The sequence below is a fragment of the Streptopelia decaocto genome (genome assembly GCF_964273445.1).
Source record: "Streptopelia decaocto genome assembly, chromosome: 1".
Taxonomy (NCBI): Eukaryota; Metazoa; Chordata; class Aves; order Columbiformes; family Columbidae; genus Streptopelia; species Streptopelia decaocto.
Window position 1 is genome coordinate 128,361,453 of NC_138663.1, and position 27,799 is coordinate 128,389,251.

The 27,799-nt window shown below is 44.0% G+C and overlaps 1 protein-coding gene across 1 annotated transcript; it reads right to left on the minus strand.

Moving 5' to 3' along the window:
• Positions 1-47: 47 nt before the first annotated feature.
• Positions 48-16,815, minus strand: POGLUT1 (protein O-glucosyltransferase 1). Its single transcript, XM_082076270.1, has 11 exons — positions 16,721-16,815; positions 16,317-16,407; positions 12,278-12,421; positions 11,701-11,836; positions 9,026-9,147; positions 7,332-7,391; positions 6,192-6,291; positions 5,389-5,447; positions 3,127-3,294; positions 2,565-2,621; positions 48-1,932 (listed from the first exon to the last, which is right to left on the minus strand). Exons 1-11 carry the CDS (start codon positions 16,791-16,793, stop codon positions 1,776-1,778), a joined length of 1,167 nt encoding a protein of 388 aa, XP_081932396.1. The 5' UTR covers positions 16,794-16,815; the 3' UTR covers positions 48-1,775.
• Positions 16,816-27,799: the final 10,984 nt, after the last annotated feature.

The window sequence follows — 27,799 nt, forward strand, 5'->3', positions numbered from 1 at the left end:
GGGGCTATCCAGATGTTTTATCACAACTCCAGCTAAGCAACGATGAATCCAGCAAAACGCAGTTTTTGTCTGTTTTATTCCAAAAAGCATTTCATAAAAAGTATTTTAAAAAAAAAAAAAATTATATGTAGCTGTTTCAGTTTCTCAGACTGCTATCTCTCCATTGACTAAAAATATAAAACCAGAAAAACCCTTCAACTCTTGCACAGTTGTTTTCCTCAGAAACCAGGCTATTTGAGTACCCTGATAATCCAGGCACCAGTCATGTAACTGGCACACTGCACCAGCAACCGGCACTTGACAAACAGCGCTGGATGTCACGTCCCCATAGCAGGGCCCAGCAGGGCCCCGAGGCTTGTGTGTGAGCACATACATGTGGAGGTGCACTTGGCGTTATCGTTCCGTGTAGCGTTTTCCTCCTCTCTGATCCATGCTGACTGCAGAGGAGAGCAGGAGCTGTTGCTATCACTCTCTTCCATCAACGTGCTGCTTCCTAAGCCATGTGGCCACTTTACCATCACCTGTGCTCACCCCAGAGGCAGCAGCCCTCCTGGGATCCCATGCTGCTGCTCTCACTCTTCTGAGCACCTGTCTGGATGCCAGAGATAATGCTGCTTCCTACCAGGCCTCTCAACTCAGGGGCCACAAAGCATTCTAGAAATTGCACTCCCTCTGAGCTGAGCAGCCTGTAGTGGGCATAAATATAGCAAGTGCAAGCAACCTGTGACTGAGCTCAGAATGAGTAATGTGAGGAGTAGCTGCCACCGTGTGACTGAAGACATTCCCTCAACCAGACTGAAAAAGGAGTGTAAACAGCAGTGGGAAAGAAAAGCAAACACTGAAGTGAGCAGATGTGTTACCAGCCTCAAGAAAACCCAACAAACAAAAAACCCCACAACCCTAGGAAGGTAAGAGAGGATCAGAGCAGAGGATCTGTGAAGATACGGGAAAAAGAAGATCTGACTCTGCCTCTGTGTATACTTTCTCTGGGCTCTGCCTGGCCAGCCAACTGGTGTTACCAGGGGCCCAGTGGCTATGCAGACACCCAGCTCAGCTGTCGGAGGATGAACTGTCTTTATCTCAGTTGCCAACTGCTCGACTCTGCTACGCGGCCTTAGCACTGCAGCAACATCATCACCACCAGCCGCTTCCCTATGAGGTAGGTAGTTTACCTGCGCAACGATCCTTTGTCCTTTCAGTGGCACATCAAAGCCTCACCATCAGCCCCTAAAACCTGACATAAACATAAGCTCCAGGCTATCTAAAAAGATCACCTCAAATCCCCAGTACCTGCTTCTGACAGAGAACACCTAATATCCCAAATGCTATCACACAGGTGAGAAAACATGGACAATTTGCCAAAAAATGGGGACGTATCTCCCAGCTGATTGTAGCTGACAGTCTGTGTACCTTGCCAACAAGTACAGAGGACTTGGTAAAAAGTCCAGTAAAATCAACAGAAAGGCTTCTCATTGACTGAATGGGATTTAGGATCATTCTGAAATGGGTAGTAACTAAATCCCAAATGCTAACAGCCCTCTTCCAGACATGAAGACCACTACCCCATTTAATAGCCATAATCCAACATTCTACTTAACATTCCTATGGCGACAGTATGACCGCATCCCACTGTACAGGAACAATTTCAAAGTCAGCCTATTGCTGTTCTCCTAGTGTAAAGGGTGAGAAGTCTGAGAGAACAAGAAATAAGATACACTGATCTTCAGATTTCCACAGAGATCAGTTTGAGCTGAAGAAGAAAAACAGAGGAGTCTCTATAGTTCTGTTTTCAGCCATTCAGGAGTGATCTCGCTGTAGCTCTTCCTCCTTTTCACTTTGTAAGTCAAGGTTTGGGAATATTCAGACAGCAGATGCTCCCAGTAGCAAGAGACATCCTCCATCTGCAAGTGCTCAGTGATGAATTGGCGTCCCCTAGAGACACACAAGGCACAGTCAGAACCAATTTCCAGTTCCTACAAGAGTCTTTTGTTTTGCTTTATATGTATATCAACTTTCACTCTTCTGTGTTTCAAATGAGAAACAACATGCACCGCTCTGTACCGTCTAGTTTAATTTCACATTTTTCATTCACGCTCACAGCTCTGACAGTTGCAGTGCTTTTGTTATCCTCAAGATGGTATTTGTTATCTGGGATAATAAATATCAGCTTTCACGTATCAGATACAGCCTGAGCAGCACCGATGCAACGCTGCCTCAGAAGCCAGTCACTGCCAGCCTGGATACATTATGCTTATAACACAGACACGGTTCCCAGGGGCCAACTCGCCTCATACTGAGAAGAAAGCTCCCAGCTTCTGAGAGCTTTCAGTGGGGTTCCTGACATGGGTCACATGTGAACCAAAGACCGAAGCATATAATTTCGTTCTCCGCTTCCCCCTGCTTGTTACGAGTTCCTCAACTCTCCTGCTGTTATTGCAGAAGATCAGTTATACTGCACCCTATTAATACTATGGTTGTCTTTGAGAGGTAACCCCTTCAAAAGCTGCATAAGAAAATGCTTTGGAAGAAGAGTGTCTGATAGCCAGAAGGAACACACAACTTACCTCTCTGAGATTTCTTGTGCTATAGCATCATTTTCCTTTACAAATTGCAACAGCTCCCTAAAATTAAGACAAAAAATGCTATGAAACAAGTAGCTCAAAGGAGAACACTGTCCCTTAGCTAAACTGTTGCAGAGGATGAGATTAAGGATCTACAGCTGAGTGGGGGACTGGTGCTCCTCATTTAAGAGCTCAGAAGAAACCTGCCAATCTCAGTTGTTCCATATCAGTTCTGGACAGCATGCTGAAATCTGGGTGCCAACACATTTTTGGCCCTGCAATACATTCCTCTTCCCCTCACCCATGCTGCAAATTTAAGTGCCCAGTGCCTGTGGCTTTCAGTGAGGGTAACAGACCTCCACACCCCAGCGAAACTGTTCTAAGAAATATAAGCAAAGGATTCTTCAGGGGCAGCAATGAAACGAACATGACCTCCACGAGCCTCTGTCTGATGCCTACAGTGGAGACGCTTCTTAGCATGATACCAACGAAACTGCCCTCCCAAACACATCAGTGTTTTCCTGTGGCACACAGTGCTCCCCTGAGCACATCTGAGGTCTCACACCTGACATTAGAGAGGTCTGATCGGACTGGGATGTAGTGGACCCAAGGCTTCAGCTGTGGGTAGAAGAACTCCAACCACTCTTCTCCAACGTGGAAGACGAGCGAACCACACAAGAAAAGGTGTTTCAGACGGAAACTGGCAGCCACTCCCCGGAAATTAAACAGATACCTTTAAAAGGAGAAGCAAAGAGAGGGACCTGATCACACTTGGCATTTAGTGAGGAAATGCACTGAGCAGTTGGGCTCCGAGGCGGGGAGCAGATGGGGGTCTCCCTCCCACTAAGCCAGGCACCTGTTGCTGAAACAAAGGCAAGACGTTTATGTGAAGCTCCTCACAGGCAAGGTGAGCTAAGTTAAGGATGTACTAGGTGAGCTGCTGCTGCCTGTCAAAACTGAGGCTAAAAATCAAGGTGTGCTGCTTTACCTCTGATAAAGACACCTGGCTGCGACAAACTGAAAGAGGCCTCATGGACAGCTGCCAACAAGGCAGGGAAGGTCACAATGTGGATGCTGATCCTGTGACTCTACGCTTCAGAGAATTTCTTACCACAAGGAGCTTTTTCCCAATTCTCTGTTGTCTTGGAGTGAGCTTTTTTTTCATTGTTCTGCTTTGCCACATCTATCTTGGTTGGGTTTTTTTTGTTTTGTTTTTTCCTCTGGGATTCTGCTTTAATCTGAATTAATTGCTTCATATTAACTTGGGAATGCAACCCTAGGAGGTTAAACAGGCTAGCACACAACAGATGGACTTTGCAGATAACAAAGAATCCACAATTTTGTTTCCCATATTTTCTGCCAAGTTAGTAAAGTGGGCTTGACTGGGGGAGGATTTCTCGTAGCGAACTGTATCTCAGAGGGATGTTTGTTTGCTTACTTGCTTGCATTTTTAAACCCACATTTCTCCAATTATATGGAAAGCTGTTTTTCCTGTGGGTAAAACCCCTCAGTACATAGAAATAATCTTTGAAGTTGAACATTTTGGGCTGGAGGAAGGGAGTTCTTCCTTTAATTAAGTTATTTGGGGTAAAATGGGGATTATATATTATATATGTTTGGCGTGAGATGGGAATTACAGCTAAACTTAGTTCAGCAGTAAGTTACAAGGAATAAAACTGAAATTGTCTTGCATCCTTTGTATTACCTAGGAGCTCAGGGCAGGGATGAGGCGCTTGTTGTATTAGGAACTGAACAAATACACGTAGAGAAGTGACAAGAACAGGGATCTGGAAGTGAGGAGATGCCCCTGCCCAATTCCAGACACAGCTTCACCATCTGTGACCTCAGCCAGGTCATGGGGGCTGCTCTCAGACATTCTGGTATAGCACCAACACTGAAGAAAGTGGAGAGAAGTTCACGTTGACCCTACCAGACCCTGAGCTATGAGAAAAGCATGTGAGAATGCCTTGACCCATACTGTGCGAGGGGCTTAGGAGGCATCAGGAATTGGAAAGTCTCTGTGTAACAGAAGGGAGAAATCTGGGCAACAGTCTAGTGAAATATAAAATGAGACAAGTCAATCACATTTGCACAAAAACAGAGATCCAGCCAAATGACTGAGTTCTTCTATCAGCAGATTCTAGCTGGTAGAATCGTAACTAGGCAATTTTAAAGCAAAACATCAGACATACAAGTACATACACACTAAGAGGACGTTTTGGTTCTTTTACACAGAAACCCACAATATTACACCAAAAAACCCTCCCTAAAGTAGTTAAAAAACAAAATAAAAACCACAATCTCCCAAACAACATACAACGTATGAATCAATACTGTATCTACTTAATCGTGTTTCACGTTGTCTCTTTTACTATATACATCCAATGGCAACACTTGCCCCAGTATGCATCTAAAGATGATTCCTTAGTTCCATATGTCTTTGAAGACAGTAATGTTACCACTGTAGCACTGAAAAAATAATCTGGAACACACAACTTGTTACAGGAATACAAAGAACAATGGAAAGAAAGCCTTTCTTACTAGAAAAATAAAATAAGATTTTCCATCTATATGTTTATTAGCAACCTAAGACCTTTACTTTCCCCAAAGCACTTTATTTCTCCTAACCTGACATAGGAAAACTGATACTGGAAGAGGCTATGCTAAGCTCCCCAATTTTTAACCACTTTGTTTCTTTTCACAGTCTTTCCTGTCTGCATGGAGCTGGTCACTGGAATCAGGTCTTAAGATACAAAGAGACCTTATACCATGCAAGGAAAGAAATAACCCATAGACCTTGAACAGCTTTACTAATCAAAACTCTTACTTGTATTTGCAGTGATCAACCAGTGGAATTTCCTTTGCAGGAGGCTTCCCTAAGGTGTCCTTAAAATAAACAGAATTTTTACAAAATCAGTAAATTTTATATAGTGATTTCATATTTGCTTTCCTTCTCAGAAACAAAGCTGAAATCTCAAAACCCTCCATTCCCACTTCTGAGAAAACCTTCTCTGGTAGGCTTTTAGAAGAATTATGAAGAATTTGTGGCCCTTCAAACAAGAAAAAAAAAATCAGTAAATTACACACTGCGTGTAAGCAAATGCCAGCACAAATACACTAATGATAATGTTTAGCTGGCAGCTACAGGGTAGAAAACAGCTTGGACAATGGACTATGTGAAGCCAAGTGTAAACAGATTAGCCAAGACAGTCTGGAGAGAGCTGGACTGTAGACTAAGTATGGAACTAAAACATTATCAGCAACAGTTATCAGAAAGACCAAGCAATGGAAATGACAGAAAAAGGTTTAAAAAGACTGACAACACCACACAGGCAGCTTGAGGCTAGAAGGGGAAGAATTGGATTGGCATAGGTTAATTTTCTTCTGTGTGCTAGTTTCCTTGAACAAGAAGTGTAGATGGGAGAAAAATGTTTGACCTCTAAGGCTCTAGAGACTCCTTCCTTTCATTGGTCAGAGAGATGTGGCCATCAAGGGATCTACAAGCCCCCCTTAATCTAGACAATCACCCACAACTTTCCACCAAGATGCACCTCTATCATCAAAGCCCTCATGTAGTGCGACCCCTTCTGGCCTTCACACTCAAGATCCTGACAGATAACACCCACAAACCTTCTCAGATTTCCAAGCTTGGTTTTTAGTGTACTCAGCATCAACAAGTTCAGGATTTTCGCGAGACAGCAGAATGAGGGGATCTCTTTCAGGGCTCGTTCTGCAAAAGAAATGCTCTATCAGTCATTGCCAATCCACCTGACCCAATGCAGCTAACAAACAAGAAGACTCAAGATCCTGCCCCTTTATGAGTCTGATCTCCCTATGTGCCCCAAAAACCTTATTAAGTGCCTATCACACAGTGTATTTCTGTCCAAGGGCGTATAAGCTGAAGAGAATGAGTTATGTGTACTGAAATTATTCGGGGCCCTGTTTCTTTATTTCACTTACTAAATATTTCATAGCATGATTTAAGCAATTCCCAGGACAAATCAGCAGAGACGTTGTTTCCTTCAGGCCTTATCTGAGGGGTGCCAAATATTTTAACTCCCTTCTAAGTCAGAGAGCTAAGAAATGTTAAGCATCTTCAGCACTTGATCGTTCTGACACTAATTTAAAACACTACTGATAAGCAAGGTTATTACATCCCCAAAACTCACGCTTCATCATCTCCTGAGCCTACCTAGTAAGACTTCAAATCTATCCCTATTGGGGATGGAGGAGGAACAAGGTGTTGGAGGAACAAAAAGGGTTAACACTGTTTTCAAACTGTCACTGAAGTGAGGGTAAAAATAATCTTCTCTTATACCCCACCACTCAGGTAACCTAAACCAAGAATACTTGTTGATTCCCTGTCAAGCACTTGGCATAGAGAATAAAGTATTCATATTGGCAAGAAGCATGTGCATCAGTATAAAACCTTTAAATTTGTATCATGCACCTGCAGTTCACTTCAGGGAACAAAACAAGCTGGTTCCTAGTGTGACAGTTTTCCTCCTTAAGAAATAACGTAACAAATCCATCACAACTTCTTTATCCAATACTAGACTCATTAAAATGAACTAGTTGCAAATGGCAATTCTTACGGAGAATCACTAACGGTGAAATGCTGCTGTACAAAATGTCTCAATTTCCTTACTTTAAAAAAAATACACTCTGGGTTACACTTGTTTAGGTCTTGAAGGTACAGAAACTTCTCCATACAGACAGTTGTCATGGTATCTGTTAGTAGAATCTCCTGCTAGAAGAAAATATGCTCACCTTGATCCTCGGAAATATCCTTTAGAGATTTTTTTGATCCATGGCCATTTTTCTGCAGACCTGAAAGTATTGTTTATACATGGCAATAAATGATTTAATAAAACCATGAAACAGAGGCTCTTATCTATTTTCACAGCATGATCTCTTTTTCTTATTCTTTTTTTTTTTTTTTTTTTAAGGAAATCACTTTCTTCATTATAGCAGAAAAAAACTCCCAGCCAGGTTCAATGAAACAGGTTTTCCTGTGAATACTGTGTTTAAGGCAACATGATACAGGCCACTTTTCAGAACACCTTTCAGTCAAAACACTGAATTACACACAACTCCCTCACCAGACCTTTAAGGACATTAAAATTTAACTAAAATTTGAATGCACTTTTTGCATTGTTGCTTTATCTTTTGGTACTTCACTGAATATGAATAATGCAAAATAACGAGAGTTTCTAATCACCCTTGTTTCCCATTAAAAAAACAAACAAACAAACAAACAAACAACAAAAAACCCCACAAACAAAACAACAACACAAAAAAAACCAAAACAAACAAGCAAGCAAGCAAACAAAACAGCAACAAAAAGGCCTGCATGATGTTTCGCTTTTAAAGCACGAGGGTTCATTGTTTTGCCAAATAACTTTCACTTTAAATCTAAGTGTATCTTCCAAACAGCTGTTCACATGTTTTATTTCTGTCAGTGCAGTCACCTGCCTCCCTCTGGGGAACTCCTTGTTGTACTTTTTTGTTACACCTGGCTTGACATGTAGATCCTGATTCCCAAACTGATCTGTGCAGGTCAAGCTTTGCATCTGTTTGTAACCCAGTGACATAAGCAGGGTTCAATGGGAAAGCAGGGACAAGTAAATGCTTTGGACCTTCATTATATTACATCACATTATATCATCAGCTATGACTAGTCCTATAGATCTTCAGATTTTGAAGCGGGAAACGTTTAGTCTCGCATTCTGATGTTAAGTGATTGACATTAAGGTGTTGGGTTTTTTTCTTGTTACGTTTCTCTGTTCACTCACTGTTGCATATTGTTTGTCACTCTCCGTGGGAAACAGCCCCTTATTCTGCTAATAGTCAAAGATCCTGCCAAAAGAAAGACTCCCAGTCAGAAACATCTTCTGTCTTACTATTGGCCCAGTAATGACTCTTGATTCTTGGGAATGATTCCAGGTTTCTCTATTGCATAACACTCAAATAAAAGGAGATCTAAAGAAGGCTTTTCTTTACCCTTCCAGAAGCTTATACAAACATCCTGTATCATCCCTGCAGTGAAAAAACCACAGGTCTTTACAGAAGTACTTGGAAACAAAGGAAAATATTTCCATGTGTCAGGGGAGATTTCTGCAGGCAAAAGATAACTGCTGCTTTATTGACAAACCCTCTCCCAGCAAAAATGATAGCTATCTGGCCCTGATAGCATGAATAATGTGTCTACTTTATCCTCTGCATTCCTTACCAAACTGTTGGAAACAGAGAAGCTAATTATAGCTTGTAGTTACATCACCTAAGGTTTCCATGGAGAATCCTTATACAGCATTTAGGTTGTATGCAGGACACACCACAAGCCAATAGACCTATGACCTTGGACTTCAACATTGCCCTAATGATTTCCAGTGCTAGCTGGCTTTTACTCTGAATTGGTCTTCCATTAAACCTCCCCCACACACATATCCATTTGCAAAACATACCTTCTGAGGTCTTCTCTCATGAGGTCCCAGCGTCCTAAACCTGTTGGGTAAATTGGCCAGACAGCTGGTCCTCCTTCCCAAAATGTCCAGGCAGGATACATGATATCATTGTATTCGGGTGTCTTAAGAAAAAGGAGAGTAATGTAAGAAAAAGAGTGACATCTATTTCAGTTTACTGACTAAGCCTGCCAGGAATGAACATCCTTTCTGGGAGTTCTGTCAGTTTTCTCCATTACTGTTCCATAACCAGAATGAGAGCTTTGTGGTCACGGTGGTGTTGCTGGGGTTCATATAAGACAACCTAATACTGAAATGTTTCAATGATTTTAAAAAGGCTGTGTCTTGCTGCATGACAGCACAGGACTTCCATGTTAGAAAATAACAAGAGAGATCCATCATATAGCTGATTAGTAAATAGCAGAAGACCTGTGCTCCACTCACCTTTGTGCCTGTGTATAGCTACAAATATTTTCTACTGTTCATAAGTTAAGAGGCATTATTATCTCCTTAGAGAAAGGGACACATATAGATACTTTGACATTTAGGTTTCTAACACTTCAATTCATTCCAGCCTTCCTAGAGATCACTTAACAATTCACTGTAACAAATATCCAGGTCATGTAGGAATTTCAGTTCCTCACTCCTACTTGTATGTTTAAATCCCTATTTAATCAGAGGGAAGATCAGCACTTAAGTAAGACTAAACCCCTTCAAGAAACTAGACTATAGGTCACTTCCTTGCACTAATAGTGAATGTACAACTATGCATCTATCTGTCACCTGGAGATCAACTGGAGAGAGTCCAAGGCCACCAAGATAGTTAGGAGGTTGGTGCACGTGATGTATGAACAGGGCCTGAGGAATGGCTTTGTTCATGCCCGGTAAGAAGAGGCTTGGGGTTATCTAAATGCTATACCTTACTACCTAATAGGAGAGAAGATGGAGACAGACTCTTCAGAAGTGCAGAGATAGAATGAGAGTCAACAGGCTTGGATCACAAGAAGGGAAATTCCAGTTACATACTGGGAAACATGCTTTTGCTTTGAGGGAGGTCCAACACTGGCTGTGGACGCCCTGTACTCAGGAATGACCAGAACCAGGCAGGACACAGCCTGGAGCACCCTGATCTGTTATAGCTGGTCCTGCTCTGAGTGAGGTGATGGACTCGGTGACCTCCTCAGGTCCCTTCTAACTTCAGTTTGTGCTTCTACGATCTGCTCCTTCTCCGTCCTTCTATAAACAGGCATTCATAAAAAACCATGACAGCTCCACCAATACCCCAGGGTCAGCCTTCTGATATGCAGAATAGGACAATCTTCCAATCTGCTTTCAGCCTTAGAAAACACCCTGGACCAGCATCCTGTAGCCTTCCAAACACTGGCAGGTTAAATGTGAGCTGTGCTTTGGTCACTGGGTTTCAGTTGAGGACATGGCTGAGATTACAGTTGAGATATGGGACAATGGTGACTGGAGAATATGGGACAACGGTGACTAGAGAACTCGGTTTCTTGTGGGGACCTGCAAGGCATCTGGGAGTAGGATTATGAATATGGCTGCAAAGATTAAACTCCTGCAACCTGTTCTGTGTTAATTTGGGTTCTGCCAGTTAGAGCTAAGGTTGTCAATGGTCGAGGGGCAAGACAATTAGCTTTACGCCTGGCAGTGAATGTGGTTACTGAATGACAGTGTTTGTGATGTTGTAGTGAAATTCTAGAAAGAGTTTTAGGATGGCTGGGGACTAGGCAATAGTTATGGGTCATATTACTCTTCAGACTGCACAAGCTGAAGACCTGGGTTCAGAGTAAGATGCTACAAGTTAGCAGAAACAGAATAGAGTCTGAACTAGCAAGAGAAAATGGTCCATTGTTTCTTTTTGCACCTTACTGTCTCTGCTGGGCTTCAGCCAAAGATGGGATTGTGATCAGGGTTAGGTAGCAATGGTGCAGGATTGGGGCACATTTGGCATACACTAAATAAAAGCAAGTTTAGCTGAAGCTTCAGGTGTAACAGTATTTTGTTGAATGGGATAGGACACTATGTTACAGTGACATTTAACAATGGGAGAGGTAGGAAAGCATATGGGAGGGCTCTTGAGTCTGGGAACAGAGAAGCAGAGAGAGATGTCTCTATGTGTGTGTACATCTCTGCATGTATGTGCAGGTGGGAAAGGGAATCCAGGGAAAAAGGGTTCACAGGATACACCAATATTACAGAAAAGAAGATAAGAAACATTTATCTGTGCTACCAAAAAAGAGGACTAAAATATTCATATTAAATGACATTAACTCTATGACAGCTGACTGATGATCAAAAATCCTTAACAATGCTGATTAAATTAAATTGATGTAGTTACGGCTACAATTTTAAGAGAAGAATTCTAGCAAATGACAGTGATACTGACACATAGCCCATCCAGCTGTGCATCATTCCACTGTGGCAGCAGTACGTTTTTTGACCTGGCAGAGGAGGTAATGAGAGGAAAAACTGTTCCATTGAATAAATCTGCAAGTCTGTCTCACAGAAAACTGAAAGTGAAAGGAAACATAAAGAGCAAAAAAGAGCAAGCAATTTTGATGCACAGAAAATCTGTGGGGAACCATCCTCAAAAATACATTCCCAAGAGGAAGGAGAACACACATGTCACAGAAATGCTCAGCTTTTAAAGGTGTGCCCACCTTACTGAATGAGAAGATTGGGATGACAGGTTTCATCCACTTGGGGACCTGAGGGTAGTCTCGCACATTGATCACCATTTCCATGTCAGGGAGGCGGCTGATGATCTCCAGAAGGAAGTGCTCAACTCCACTGCATCTGTGGAGAAACGATATACGACAAAGAGCTATAAGGAGAAGGGAGAATCCTGCAGTCTCTTGCAGGCCTTTCTCTCTGCACAGGAGCAGAAGAGATGGTGAGTCTGAACCATATCATGATGTAGGCTGGGAACTGCCTATAGCAGCTGCTGAGCCTCAACACAGTACAGACAGCACTGAAGCAACCCATCCTGTTAAATCTGGCCTGATTGGCAGCTTTCTTTGGGATCCCACAACCAAACAACCTTTTCTACACTGAAGTCCAACAATGACATTCACCTCTTGCTACATTTAAGCCTCATACATAATTTTCTAGGCTCCTGCTCCAATAAGGAATTCACACCTCTGAAATATCATTGTGCTCAGTGACTTTCAACTCAGCAGATTTGGAAGTACTCCCGTGTCCCAGCTACAGAGGCAAGATGTTCTGCACAGCTCTTACCTTGCAGGGAACAAGCAGTCCTGCTCACGGTACAACTTGTTCTTAACGATTTGGTAGTGTGTCCCGAGCTTCCGGCTCACCACATCTGATATTATCTCCTTGGAAATGCCACCTCGAAAGGGAGCCAGGTCCTGCTTCCAGACACTGAAACAAAACAATCAGCCATTTTTATGTACAGTAGGGAGGATACTATGCATTGAATAACTAACTGCAGTATACAGAACAGACTTATAGCTAAAGCAAGCTCTGTGTAGCTTCCAAGAGCTATGGTACATGTGGCATAACGAAGAATTTAAGTCACTTATGCAGAGACTCAAAGGTCCAAGCTTCACTCCTTGATTATGTGCTATTTGCCTGACAGAAAGCCCAGCACAGGTCTGAGGCTAAAGCAACTTGGACAACTCTAGCTACTCTCCCAGAAAGCACCTTACACACCCTGCCAGGTTATGGGTAAAAGCCTTCAGCTGACTTAGAGTTGCAAAGCTTGTGCTCTGGCTTTCCATAAACGATGGGCCACACCAAGACCAAACTCCTCACGTAATGTCACGCTATTTAGACATTAAAAGAAAGTAAGAGTCTAGTTGCAAGCAGCAGCATCACCAAATAACGCTGTGTCCACTGAAAGCCAGCCCAGCAGGAGAGACCTATGTAGCATGTGTTCTGTGACATCTGCGCATCACCAGTGAGCTCCAGGAATGCAGTATGAAAACATAAACCTAACATACATAAGAAAATGCATAAGAAGGATGCAGTTTATATAACTTTAGTCTAAAGGTCCTCAGATCATAGAATCATTTCAGTTGGAAGAGACCGTCAGGATCATCAAGTCCAATCATAACCTAACTCTAGCACTAAACCATGACCCTAAGAACCTCATCCAAATGCCTTTTAAACCCCTCCAGGGATGGTGACTCCACCACTTCCCAGGGCAGACTGTTTCAATGCCTGACAAACCTGTGAAGAAATTTTTCCCAATATCCAATCTGAACCTCCCCTGGTGCAACTTGAAGCCATTTCCTCTCATCCTATTGCTTGTTACTTGGGAGAAGAGACCAACAACCTCCATGTTGCAACCTCCTTTCAGGTAGTTGTAGGCAGCGATAAGGTCTCCCCTCAGCCTCCTTTTCTCCAGGCTAAACAGTCCCAGCTCCCTCAAGCTTGGAACAGTTAACACTATCAGATTGTAACAACTATGGAGATGTCCTCCCCACTTTTGGCAGACACCACATCAATGCCTTAGTTTAATACAGCACTGTTGGGGTGATCCAGCTGTGAGGGCAGTCAAACACCAGTACGAGTTGCACAAAGAGGCAGTGGAGTCTCTGTGCTTTAAGATATTCAAAACCTTACTGGACATAGTCCTGGCAACCTTGCCTGAGCAGAGGTATTGGTCTTGATCTCAGGAGATCCTCCCCAACCTCCAGGATTCTGCTATTTTGTAATCAGGTAGAACACAGTAAAACTTCAGAAAGAATTGCCATTGTGCAGATGGGCTGACCACAGATAAGCAGTATGACAGGGATGCAAATGTAACAAGCTTGAGAACTGGAAAAAAGTTGAAGTGTTATGGCACATCCATGTCATTGTTGCCTACGTGACACTGAAAGGTAGCAAGGAACAAGACAGTGCCTTCAGTCCTTGGCCACTGAGTCCCAGAAGACTAGCTACAAGTAGAATTTGATATATGGTGAAAAGTACTGGCTTTCAGCATTCTGCTGCATAATTACAGAGTTCCAAATTGGCTATCAAAATGAACCAAGTTTCTTGAACATCATACAGCATACATCCTGTATTATCTTCCTGGATTTTTTTGTAATGCCTGTCACTATAGCAGTGCTCCTTGAAAACCCTTAACTGAATGACCGTTTTAGCGAAAACTAGGTTTCAAGACTCACAGCAACCATAACTTCACATTACCATCAACTATCACATTCTAAAGCAGATTTTGGAAGTTGTAACCACTTGGGAAAGTGTTCTACCCAAAGGTGGGCAGGAGATGGTGGAGTGTATGTTTAAAGATTAGGAGATGTCTTTAAGCTGTGCCTGAATTGGAACTTGGGGAAAAGATGGGAATGCTGAATTAAAAGAGACTCTTCCTCATCAATATTCAAGCAAGTGAAGATCAAAAACTCCAGAGTGTATAAACAGTTGCCCAATATGACTCATCCGATAGTAAAAGCACTCAATCTCCCCCTGCCCCCTGCCAAAATGAGTGAGCACATCTGGTACTTTTAAATAGGAGGCTTAAAGTTGGGCATCTGTGTTTCTGCATTTGGAGTCCTAATCCTGAAGGCAGAAGAATATGTTGACTCTTCCCTGAGTTGCTTCTTATCCTTTAAATAAAAACGCTGCTCGAAGGTATCAAAACCCCCCCAGTCCTACAATCTATGCCCACATGGCAGTGATGATCTACGCACCTGTAATGTCTGTCACGCTGCAGCCATGCACTACCAGCGTGAACAGAAAGGAAGTTTGGTTTGGCTATGTCTACATGGCAGGTCAGCCTGCACTTGTACTGCCTACAGTCGTCTTGCATCACATGTGAGTCTCTAGCTCTCTGCACTAAATTCACTGTAGGGAGATTAGGCGAGCATTTCAAGTCAGAGTGCTGGCATTATGCATAATGCTCCATGATTATTAAAAAAAAAAAATAAACAGAACTTGTGTCTTCCTGAATGAGCTCTTCTTGGATGATGCTTTAGTCATGTGAAAGTCGGGTAGTTAAATATCCACCATCAATCCGATTCTCACAAGCAGTGAACTGAACTCCTAAAAAGAATGCTAAAAAGTGCAACACGCTATCATGCCAAATGGATCTGTGTTCTGTAACAACCCTTCTTAATCAAGCTATTCAGAATATTTTGCACATACTTGATTTCTTCCACTTTTAAAAGCCCACGAGAAAGACTTCTTAGCAACACTGCACTGACAGAGAAGGCAGAAGTGGATTGTTAATACAGAAACATCACCGACTGTGTATGGGTTTATTGTATGATCCTATATGAGATGCTGACATAGTGTTTGTTGTTCAGTCACACAGCAGACAAGGACAGTGACCAGTCTGCAGATGGACACACCTTCTGTTGGACCTATGGAGGCTAACCTGTTTCACACAGAGCGATCCCGACCAGCTGGATCATTGGGCTCAGGCCAGTTGTATGAGGTTTAACAAGGCCAAGTGCCAGGTCCTGCACTTGGGTCACAACAACCCCAGGCAGCACTACAGGCTCAGGGAAGAGTGGCTGGAAAGATGACTGGTGAAAAAGGACCTGGGGGTGCTGACTGACAGCTGGCTGAATATGAGCCAGCAGTGTGCCCAGGTGGCCAAAAAGGCCAACAGCATCCTGGCTTGTATCAGGAATAGTGTGGCCAGCAGGACTAGAGAAGTGATTGTGCTGCTGTATTCAGCACTGGTGAGGCAGCACCTTGAATCCCATGTTCAGTTTTGGGCCCCTCATCATAAGAAGGACATTGAGGTACTAGAGAGTGCAGAGGAGGGTGACAAAGCTGGTGAGGGATTTGGAGCACAGTCTGATGAGAAGCAGCTGAGGGAACTGGGGCTGTTTAGCCTGGAGAAAAGGAGGCTGAGGGGAGACCTTATTGCTGTCTACAACTACCTGAAAGGAGGTTGTAGGATGGAGGGGGTTGGTCTCTTCTCCCAGGTAACAAGTGACAGGATGAGAGGAAATGGCCTCAAGTTGCACCAGGGGAAGTTTAGATTGGATATGGGGAAACATTTCTTCACGGAAAGGGTTGTCAGGCATTGGTTTAGAAGACGTGTAGATGAGGCTCTTAGGGACATGGTTTAGTGACAGTGTTAGGAGATGGTGGGGCTCAATGATCTTAAGGGTCTCTTCCACCCAAAATGATTCTATGATTAATAACCTCCTCCTTAAGAGCACTGTGACATATGATGGCTGCAGATGTGACACTTTAGAGCCAAAATATTCTACAGCTAATTCCCATCCACCAGTGCTGGCAAAAGCATTCCCTCCCATGGCCACTGGCCTGTGCAGTCAAAAGAAAACCAGTCTCTCACCTTTGGTGGCAGCTGCAATTCTCCTTTACACATGGCTTATAGACTTCCACAGCTTTCTTAATTTGGTCAGTTATCGCTCTCCATTTGGCATCTAAAACACACAGGCAGGGAAAAAGCTAAAAGGAATTAATGCACTAAACTACCGCCGCGACTAGCAGGAACTGACCAGGATTTCTGGTCCGGCTGGCATCACGGCAAACAGCAACGCAGCAACAATGCCACCGGGGCCACCCGGCTGAGGGGGCCGGGGAAGGGGCGGAGGAGGTTGAGGAGGCGACACGGGACGCTCGGGCTCCCGACAGGGACACCCATCCCCCCGTCGGCCGCGAAACCGCGTCCCGTTCCCGTTCCCCCGGTAACACCCTCACGCCCAGGCGCCCCGAGGGGCCCCAGGCGCCGCTCACCTGCCGCGCCAGGCTCCAGCCACCACACGGCGGCCACCAGCAGCGCCCACAGGGCCAGCGCCGCCCGCCCCATGCCGCCGCCGACAGCACCACGCTGCGCATGCGCGGCCCGCCGCCGGCGGGAGCGGCTGTGAGGTAGTGGTGCCCCGAGCAAAGATGGCGGCCGCCGCCGCCAGCCCCGCACAAAGATGGCGGCTACGGGAGCGGGCGTTGTGCCGCGGCGCTTGATGGGAGCTGTAGTTCCCGCGGCGGCTGGGCGGCGACGCTCTCCCTCCCCACACAAGGCGTGTGTCTCCGCGGGATCCCCGCGGGGCGACGTCGTGACCGCAGACGGCTTTTGCTGCTTAAGGCAGTAAAGGCACTAGCATGGCGAGGGCTGCGGTAGATGGGCACTGTGTTGCAAAAACATTCACTGCCAAAAGCAAATCTGCATGTGCAACTGTGATAGGCATAGAATCGATCACAGAATCACAGAATCATTTTGGTTGGAAGAGACCATCAGGATCATCAAGCCCAACCATAACCTAACACCATCACTAAACCATGTCCCTAAGAGCCTTGTCTAAACGCCTTTTAAACACATTCAGGGATGGTGACTCCACCACTTCCCTGGGCAGCCTGTTCCAATGCCTGACAACACTTTCCATGAAGAAATATTTCCCCATATCCAGTCTCAGCCTCCCCTGGTGTTACCTGAGGCCACTTCTTCTCATCCTTCTGCTTGTTACTCATGAGGAGAGACCAACCCCCTCCATGCTACAACCTCCTTTCAGGCAGTTGTAGGCAGCTATAAGGTCTCCCCTCAGCCTCCTTTTCTCCAGGCTGAACAGCCCCAGCTCCCTTAGCTGCTCCTCATCAGACTTGTGATCTACACCATTCAGCAGCTTCATTGCCCTTCTCTGAAATCCCTCCTAATAATCTCCCAGCTCTGCTAGTGTGGGGCTCAGGAGTCCCATGAGCTTCATGCTGGTCTTGTGTACCAGGTAGCCCTCAATCCCTTTGGGGTTTTGGGGGAGAACGTCCCTGGACACCTGAATTCATCAAGCACTTGATCCAACCTGTGAGAGGCTCCGTCTCCTGGCCCGACCTCTTGCTGTTGCCAAGACCTGATTCAAACTGACCATTTAGAAGTAAGTCATGAATCTCGTCATTATGGTATAAAGGTTTAGATTGATTTGTATAAACTTTTCTGCAGCTTCAGGGATGTGGACTGCAAGAAAGAAGAGAAACAGCAGGATTGAGAATTGGTGCTTGAGTGTCATCAATGTAATTTGTAGGACCTTTTCTTTGCAAAATGGTTTCTAGGAATACAGTCTTCAAAACGACGCTCCACATAGTGTTTGAGTCAGCCTTCAGGGCATAAGCTTTTCAACCCAGTGTTGGATGTAATAACCATGCTGATAAGCTGCCAAATTAATGTAGGTAAGAAAGGATATGGCTAAGTAGACACTGTCCTAATGTGAATCCAGACCAGTTGATCAACGTTTCTTACCTAGGTTGAATGTGGGAAGGCCTTTCAACATTTCATGGGGTCTATGTATTAAAATGTGAACACTTAAACCTCCATCTTTGCTAGCCTGGATCCAGCTTGGTGGCTTTTGGATTGCAGGAGGAAGTTCTGTGGCTGCTTGTTAATAGGAAAGAGCCACATTTACATAAGTTTCTACCTATAGAACTTATGTAAACTATAGTTTCTACCTTCACGGCTGATTGATTAACCACACAAGCCACCAACTCAACTTGTCATATAGGTCTCTTTTGTATGAAACTGAATTGGTCCTGTAGGTATCCCTATGTCTGGATGGAGAAGTAGCTACCAGAGAACAGACCAAAGAGGAAAAGCATGTGCTGAGGTTTCTCAAGGACTGATAAATCCTAGAGACGGTTAGTCCTGCCAAATCTGCAAGAGCTGATAAACTCTAAGCACCAAATGTCTACTCAATCTGTGCAAGGCCACAAAGTCAATGATAGTTATTAACCATGGGTTGTGTGCCTGTAGGGCAGAGGCTGCTATATGCAGACATGAACTGCAGGATTATGTGTACATCTGTTGAAATAAATGATTTTGAGGGACTTTCTGAACACCCCCTTGGAAGCTGTTAGCATGTCAGCACAACCCTCTACTGAGTATACAGCTGGGGTTGTCCTCCAGCTGGGTAACTGAGTGGTTGCACGAGGGAACTATGAGGGAACAAGTGAATGTTGTTTCTGTTATCTGCTATTAGTAGTAACAGCTTCCTAGAGTGAAAACTTTGAGTACTTCTTTCTTTCTCTTCCAATCTCCTGTTGCATAGCCGAAGAATTTTCAAGCAAATCAGGGGAATTAATCCCTCCTTTCCATCTTCTCCTAGAGTCCATTTGTCTTCCTTTAGATTTCTGCATAAAGTCTGCTTTCTTCCTTTGCCTCTACAGTCTCTCTCACAGCTGCAATAGTTACAGATTCAAAACCTGAGTCTGGTCTGAAGACTTCCCCAAAAGTGTGAACAAAAGTAAGGCAAAATCAAAAATGTTTGATACTCTTATATATCCATATTTGCCTCCACTGGCCTCACTCAGTCTTAGCCATCTCTAGGCAGCTAATCCACACATTATTTCTAGCACAGTTTTCTGTCCTCCCTCTCAGGTTCCAGCCCAGATTTTCCTTCTTCTTTCCTGCCTGACTGAATAGAGACATCGGCCTGCTGTTCCGACACCATCTCTGGTTGTTTCTCACAGCTCCCCGCTAGTCTCCTACACAGCCAGTAGAACTGTAGTAGTTCGCCCTGTAGCAAAGGTTATTTCAGGTGCTTTCTCTGAGGCAAAGAGGTAGTCAGCATAAATGTTTAATAGGCCCTGAGAGCTAAGACTTTAAGATGAAGATCCTTTTGAAGCTACATTTACAGCCTCTGCTCTCCCAGGCTTTGTGTAACGAAAGCACCCCGGGCCACTGTGGTGTGGTTTTGGCATGTGCTGTAGTTCCCCTCAAGCACCTTGGATGGTTGTAAGCTTCAGAACCCCTTGACTCTCACTTCAAACAAAGCCTTTGCCTCACCTTCTCTACCTTCTTAATTTCCTGCAAATCCAGAGCTCTGTGCAGGAGCATCTGGCTCTGATCTTTGATACCCTCCCTCAAACGCAGTCCCTCCCTCATTTTTTTTCTCTGCCAAATCAAGCACAAACACCCACAAATTTACTTTCATCGTGTTCCATGTGCCTGGAGTGAAAAATCACTTGGCTGTAAGTGTGGTGTCCTTGCTTTACATATTCATCATAGGTTAGAAGAAAGGTGCTTGGGAAAGTGTTTGGTTCTCTAAGCTGGTTTTAAGACTGAGCTAAAGGAAATGTGCTTTCTAGATCTCGCATTTCTCTCAGAGCTGTGGTCTGCCTTTTGTAATTGCTACTGTCTGCTTGTACAGAGGTGTTCATGGGGGTTTTCTCCTTTAATTCATCCTTTTGCGCCAAACAGAACTCCTAGGCTTTCTGAACCCCTCAAAGAATGGCAATCTTTTCTTATGAAGAATAGCCATCCTACCTGCACTGAAGTTCTCCAGAAGCATGGACAATTAGAGAAGGTTTATTTACAGAGAGTTAAGGTGGTGCTAGTCAAATAGGACATTACAAATTAAGCTTCCAATAGTGGTGAGGTAGCTGATGTGTGGCTCTTCTTATAGCTTTCACGCTTGATTGTCAGTGGGGCTAGGCTGCTGCAAAAGACTTAGGTAGACTCAAAGCTCAGCAGCGTGAGGAAGGAAGCTATACGGGATGCTGAGGTTCAAAACCCGTGTTTGACATTACCAGGACATCTGGGGCTGAGCCTAGTCTTTACCACAAGAAGCCACACAGTTTCAAGAGAGTCGAGATTGTTTCCTGCTGGTGAGCTCCTTGTGGAGCTTGTTTTCCCTTTGGCTCTGAGCTGTGACCTGTAACACTCAGCCCTGTGGAGGTGTTGGACTGTGGCTGGCAGGATTCAGGAAAGCTGGCCACATCTTCACTGCCTGGCTTGGGGCTGTTTGGTATTGAATATTCAATTACGTTATGCAAAGAAGGCTAACTGTGAAACTGTTACAGCAGCTCAAGTAATGCATGAGAAGTGCAGTACCAGAATATGACACCCAGTAAGGGCTGGGGTCATGAACTAAGGCTCAGACTGACTCTGCAGCTGAGTTGGACTGGGCAAAGCAAGTGCAGGAGATCCCAGAGTTTGGTCTTGATGAAACCCTATCCGCATCTGCCAGTGAGGGAAGTCAGTAACCCAGCCCTCAGCCCAGCCTGAGGTTTTGCAAAGGCAACAGAAACAATGGAGGATCCAGCAAAAAGTGGGCAAGGCATCTGTAGCTTAAGCCTGAGGTCCCAGTTTAAGTACTTGTGCGTTCTGTGGAAGCAGCACAAACCAACTGCATCTGGTGCCTGAGAGAAGATGCAAGAACTGCTGTGGTTTCATCCCTTGAGGAATCTGTATGTGCCAGGAGATGCCTGTGCTCACGGCAGTGATGACAGTATTATAAAGAATTTTTCCTAATGGCAACAGATTGTAGCAGCCCCAAAAAGGAAGAAGGACACCTGTTGAGTGTGAACTGTATGTGTAAGTGCACATATAAACGTGGGACCAGGACTATATTCAAGTCTTTTTATTTGTACCACTAAAAAAAAAAAAAGGAACAGTTCAGAAAATGTAGGATTTTTGTTTTGTACAGTAGAATAAACTGAGGGATTAAAAGTCATCAACACACCTGCACAAACAGCAAACTGGAAAAAGCACAGATTTGTAATGGTGAAGTACAGGGGGAATTTGGTATCAGGCCCCTCACCTCATCAAGGGGATGTATTTAATATGTTACCCATTTGCCTTTGCAGTTGTGTTGTAGGGCACCAACACAAGCTGAAATTGAATATATTGCTATAGAAAAGGCTTTGGCATTAGGCTATTGCTGTAAAGAATTTAAAATCTGTTCGAGAGGCCATGTTAACTAAAACTGATATAAATCACGTTTTGCCATTGCCAGTGGGGATCTGGCAAACACTTTCCTGCAAACAGAACATCTTTTTCTTTAGCTACAGTTGTGTAACTTGCAAATTGAATGTGAACCTGAGAAAGATTTAGTAGTTGCAGGCATACTCTCTAGTGCCTTTGACAAAAATGCTGTGGAACAAAGTCCCAGGCTAGATTATGTATATGTCAATTGGGGAAAACAAAACAGAAAAACCCAGCCCTGTCGGTTCTCAAATGAAATGCAGACTTTTACTGCTAGTGGTTTGCTGAGGACCAGACACTGCAGGATGTAATTAAAGTTCTACTAGAAAATGATTTGCACAGCTTATTCTGTCCCTGTTTCAGTTTAAAATAATTTAGATACCACTTTCTCTGAGGCATGAAGAAAACTGATCCTTGAAGTGTTGCAGGAAAATAAAGATACAGAAAGCCATTTGGAGCCTGAAGGCAGCGCGAGACATCTCTGCCTCCCTCAATAGTCAGAAACAGAAGTGATGTTAAATGGAGGAGCGTGTGCCAGTGGGAAACACTCACCCTCCCGAAGGAACTTAACGAAGGGAGTTGCATCAGCTTGATGTGGGAGTCCTGGGCAGCCATTTTCATATTGCTGGGTTGTCTTTACTGGAAGGCACTACGGCATTATAAGGGAGCAGATCGCTTGTATCTGCTGACAGTGGGTTTCCTATACATAACAATAACGCCTGACAATGGACGACAGATCAGTACAAGCTTAGGTGTACTGCAGCTATTCCCCAGTGCCTAAACTTACCCCGCCTGTGGAAAGCAATGTCAAAATACTGCCAGAAAGGGGGCAGTGTCCATCTGTTGCACTTCTGGCACTACTCGGTTGCAGCGGATTGTCACATTTGTGCTAGCAGAAACCGATATACAGGGGTGGGTTGGCTGAGGTAAGTACACAGAAAAAGTGGAACAAAAAGGTGGGATGATTTTGTAGCCTGGGATTGGCAGTGTTTCACAAGTGATACAGATGCATAGTAACAGCAAGAAACAGCAATTACAGTGGGGCGTGCTCTGCAGGGACTTTGTGATCATGTGAAGCCATTGCTGTAGGCAGCGCGTGCTGTGGAGAAACAGATTCACGTTTCCCAAATTCCAGAGGGCAGTGGGAGAGTGTAAATCGCTGCCTTTTGTGGTGGTGGTGTCAGGTTAGAGCAGCTGTAGTCCAGAAAGGCGAACAGCTAGAAGTAGTGGGCTTTTTGCTAAATTACCTCGGTAAGGGCTTTCCAGAGGACACAGGTTACAACACAAAACATCTGGGACAACATGACATTTATTAGGGGGAGCAGTCAGCTTGTATGTACTTGCTGTTGTCCATTACTGGGGTGTAGTTGAACTTGGCTCCCCAGGGAAGCTTTGGGCACCTGTACCCCTCTCAGAGGACGTGCCACCATGCAGAGGCTCACAGCACCGATCATTTGGAGCTCAGACAGTGATTAAGGCAAAGTTCTTTGGTGTTCCTGCTTGGGAGTAACTCCTGAACAAGGTGGAATATGGGAGCTCTGATGTGCTAATTCATCTGGCAACAAACAGCGCATTCACGTATGAAGCGCCGAGTGTTGAGAGGGCTCTGCTTCCTCCAAAAGTCCCAGCACTTGTCACTACCAGTGTCATTGCTTCAGCTACTTTGTTTGCTGAAGACTGCCATCACTAGAGAATTCCTAGATGTTTGTGACTCCATAGACATTAATTCATTCAAGTTGTTAAATCATTGAAGCATTGAGCTGTAATTGTGAGCAGCTTTGTTCCAACTACTTTTTTTGCAGAGCTGCAGAAAAACTGTGCTTTCCTGTATCTTAGCATTGCTTGAATGTAATAGAATTTCCTTCTGCTAATAAACTGAGGCATTAAGTTTCTAATTTAGGGATGGGATAAAATGAGTTGTGCTGTGATTTCTAATCATGGGAGAACTCTTCTAATGTGCACATGTTCAGAGTTTGTCTTATAAAAACGGTTTCTTAACAATGCCCATTGCAGCTAATTTGTAACTACATAGTGTAAACATTGATTTCTAAAGTTTTTTTAATAGATCCCCAAGCTACTTAATTATCACTTACTGACCCCTTAGTTTAGTTTCCTCAAACTTTATAAGAGCTGGGTCTCAAGTGGCAATAAGATGGACAACTTCTTATTCCATATCTAATAAGACAGGAAGGTCTCCAAAGCATTACTAGTTCACATCTTCCCAGGAGAAGGACCTTCATGGTAATACTCCTCGTAGCTGGACATCTAGAATGTTCTTTCTCATTCAGCTAAAGCTTCTATTAAAATCAGGGAGAAGCAAATTCAAACCACAACTACTCCAGAGTTTAAAAAATCCTTTCTCTCGCTAAGCCTCTTGCTTAAGGTAGCCTTCATTCAGGTCTGGCACACCTTTTGGTGTATGAACCAGCTGGATTCTTCAACATCCATGTCTATGTGAGTTGAGGGGGAGAGAAGCAACCTGCTTTCTGAGAACAATTTGCTGTGAGGAAAGTTTTCAGGCTAACTTAATCCCTGTCACAGTTCCATTGACTTGAACAGTTATCAGAGCTGAACTTCACTTTTCGAGACTGAGTAGATCAGTCTCTATCTGCATTTGGAAAAATAAAAGGTGAGACACATGGAGGGAGACTGGGAAACGATAAGGAAATTATAGAAGGGTCATCAGAGACACCAGAGATTTGAACAGCTTTCAAGGTCATTGCAGACCATAAGGTACCCTCCTTATTGTCTTTGTTTTGCTGTAGGCTAATCACCAACATATAGCAGGCACTAAGCTAGAAACTTGAACACACCACCTCAGAGTTCCCCCAGCACTGCCGGTGCTACAAAAATAATAGTTGTACTTTACCCATCAAGTAAACCTTACAGTTTGTAAAGGATGAATAATTACCAGCTATTGAAGATCTGAGGAGCACGATGTCAAAGAGCTGGCATGGAGTTCAACAGACGGCTTCTATTCCTCTAGAGCAACCTGGGACATCTGCTTGTAATAGGACTGGAAAGAATATCCTTTGACTAGGAATCCAGGCCCTTAGACCATGTGCTGCAAGCAGCTGTGTGATGCAGAGTGCCCACAAGGCTAAAAGTACATGGCTTATTCAATCCTCAAAGCAAGATAAATCCTGTTGTGATAGCATTTTTGGTTACTGAAATATATTGAGAAGACTAGTAGAGAAGTAGGAAGTGTGAGGAGAAGTGCTAATACGAAAAAGGCAGAGACTGATTTTTACTCTATTTAGGTAGAAAATTTGAGAAAGGCATTTAGTGATGAGAGAGGAACTTCTGGAAGAGACTTCCAAAAGCAATACTTCTTCATTTTCTTGTTACCTCCTATCATCAGAGAGCTAGATCTATCTTAAAAGGGACACTGAGACAGCCTGTCAGTGATGATAGAGCATAGCTCAGAGGTGCCCACCAGTCTGAAACAAGTAATGAAACTTTTCTTCTTGTCAAGTACAGTATCACTGAAAACTCAGAAAATAGGATTGAAAGAGGCATGCGATGCCTTCTAGTCCATCTCCCTATTCAATAGCATGGCTAGCTGTATCTGTCATTCTTGGGCAACATTTGCCCTCTTTTTAAAGACATGCAGTGACGGAGCCTGCCCAGACCAGTAGGAAATTTTGGCCCATTTTCAGCTTTCCTTCCATGGTAAGTCCAAATCCTGTCTTCCAATGATGGCATTGTAGCACCTGTGTGGCTAGTCCTACCCCAACTACCACATTTGAATAGCTGATTTTTCCTAAGTAACTGTAGAATTTTGCATGTCTTTTTTGAATATTTTTTTCCAGACTTTCTCAGATAATCAAAACTGTTTTGAATACTGTCTGTTTTCCAGCATATTTGCAGCCCTTCCCAGCAAGGTGCCATCTGAAAGTTTAATAAGCTCAGCCTCTGTTCCCTCATTCTTGTCATTAATGGAAATACTGAATAATACAAGTTCTGGGAGAGTTCTCTACAAAAATCTAGCTTGATGCATCTCTCCAGTTTGATGAAGAAGTAGCAGTAACTTCCCCGGTGTTGTGGTTTAACCCCAGCCAGCAACTAAGCACCACACAGCCACTCACTCACCACCCCATCACCCCGACCCCGCAGTGCGATGAGAGAGAGAACTGGAAGAAAAAAAGTGAGAAAAATTGTGGGTTGAGTTAAAGACATTCAATAGGTGAAGCAAGAGCTGCACACGCAAGCAAAGCAAAACAAGGGATTCATTCACTACTTCCCATTGGCAGGCAGGTGTTCAGCCATCTCCAGCAAAGCCAGGCAACATCACATGTAATGGTTACCTGGGAAGACAAACGTCATCACTCCAAACATCCCCCCTTCCTTCTTCTTCTCCCAGGTTTATATGCTGAGCATGATGTTATATGGTGTGGAACATCCCTGTGGTCAGCTGGGGTCAGCTGTCTCGGCTGTGTCCCCTCCCAACTTCTTGTGCACCCCCACCCCACTCACTGGTGGGGTGGGGTGGTGGTGTGAGGAGCAAAAAAGGCCTTGACACTGTGTGAGCACTGCTCATCAGTAACTGAAACATCCCTGTGTTATCAATGCTGTTTCCAGCACAAATACAGAACATAGCCCCATACTAGCTGCTGTGAAGAAAATTAACTCTCTCCCAGCCCAAATCAGCACAACTGGGTATGAAATTTCCCCCTTTCCCAACTGACGACCAAGAACAATTTGCTTTCATAAACTATGAAATGTTCCAAGTTTAAAATCTGTTATGAAGAAAACTCTCAAAAAGACTGGGGAAGTGTAGAATATGCCTAACAGCAGAATTTACTCATAGACTATAGAAGATCCGAGCTCTAGATGTAAAATCCATCAACATTTAAAGGGAGACAATCTGCTCAAGGAAATTCTTGAAGTATTTATGGCACCCAGCCAGACAGCTACCAGGCCGAGACACCTCCTGGCCTTAAAGCTGGAGTGTTACAGAAATAGTCTGAGCAGATTGTTGAAAAAAAAAAAAACCAACCTGTGGAGTTAAGTATTTTGGAACAGGTATGACCTCTATAGAAAGCCTGGCAATTCCTTAAAGGTTTTATTCCTTTGAAAAAAGCTCTTATGATTTGCTACTTTTGACTCTTGAGTCATACAGAGATCTCATACTGATAGTACATTGATCTGCATGTAGCTAAGTACTTCTGAGACGTACTTCTAAGGGTGCTTAGAAGCATTCAAATGACCAAGAGGAGTGCTTGAATTTTTCAAGGTGGTGATGCCTTGTACCTTCAAGATTTAAGCCAACCTCTAACTTCAAGGCATCAGGAAGAGTGCTCTGCAGAAGGCTGATTATTCCAAATGGTTGTGCTGCTGTTCAAAGGGACTTCAACAGGCCGGAGAAAAGGGCCAATGGGAGTCTCATGAAGTTCAACAAAGGGAAATACCAAGCTCTGTCCCCAGGCAGGAAAAACCTCATGCCATCAGTACATGCCAGAGGCTGAAAGGCTGGAAAGCAGCTTTGCAGAGAAGGACCTGTTGGTCCTGGTGGACATCAACATGAGCCAGCAATGTGCCCTTGTGGCCAAGAAAACCAACAGCTCCTGGGCTGCATTAGGAAGAGCATCACCAGCAGGTCAAGCAACATGATCCTTAGCCTCTCCTCAGCACTGGTGAGTCATATCTGGAGTGGTGTTCAGTCCTGGCCTCCGCAGTACAAGACAGACATGGGCCACTGGAACAAGTACAGCAAAGGGCCAGAAAAATGACTAAGGGCTTGGAGTGTTTCTTACATGGGGAAAGGCTGAGAGGGCTGGGACTGTCCAGCCTGGAGAAGGGAAGGCTCAGGGGGATCTTCTCAATGTGTATAAACCCCTGACAGGGAGCAGTAAAGAAGACAGAGCCAGACTCTTCTCCATCACATACAGCGAAAAGACAAGAGGCAAAAGGCACAAGATGAAACACAAGAAGTTCTGTCTGAACATAACAAAACACTTTAATCTCATTTCCATTTTGTGGTGGTGGTTTTCTTTGTGTTTTTTTTTTTTGTTGTTTTTTTGTTTGTTTGGGCTTTTGTTTGTTTGTTTGTTTGTTGTTTTGTTTTGTTTTACTGTGACGAAGGACTGATCACTGGGATAGGTTGTCCAGAGAGGTTGTGGAGTCTT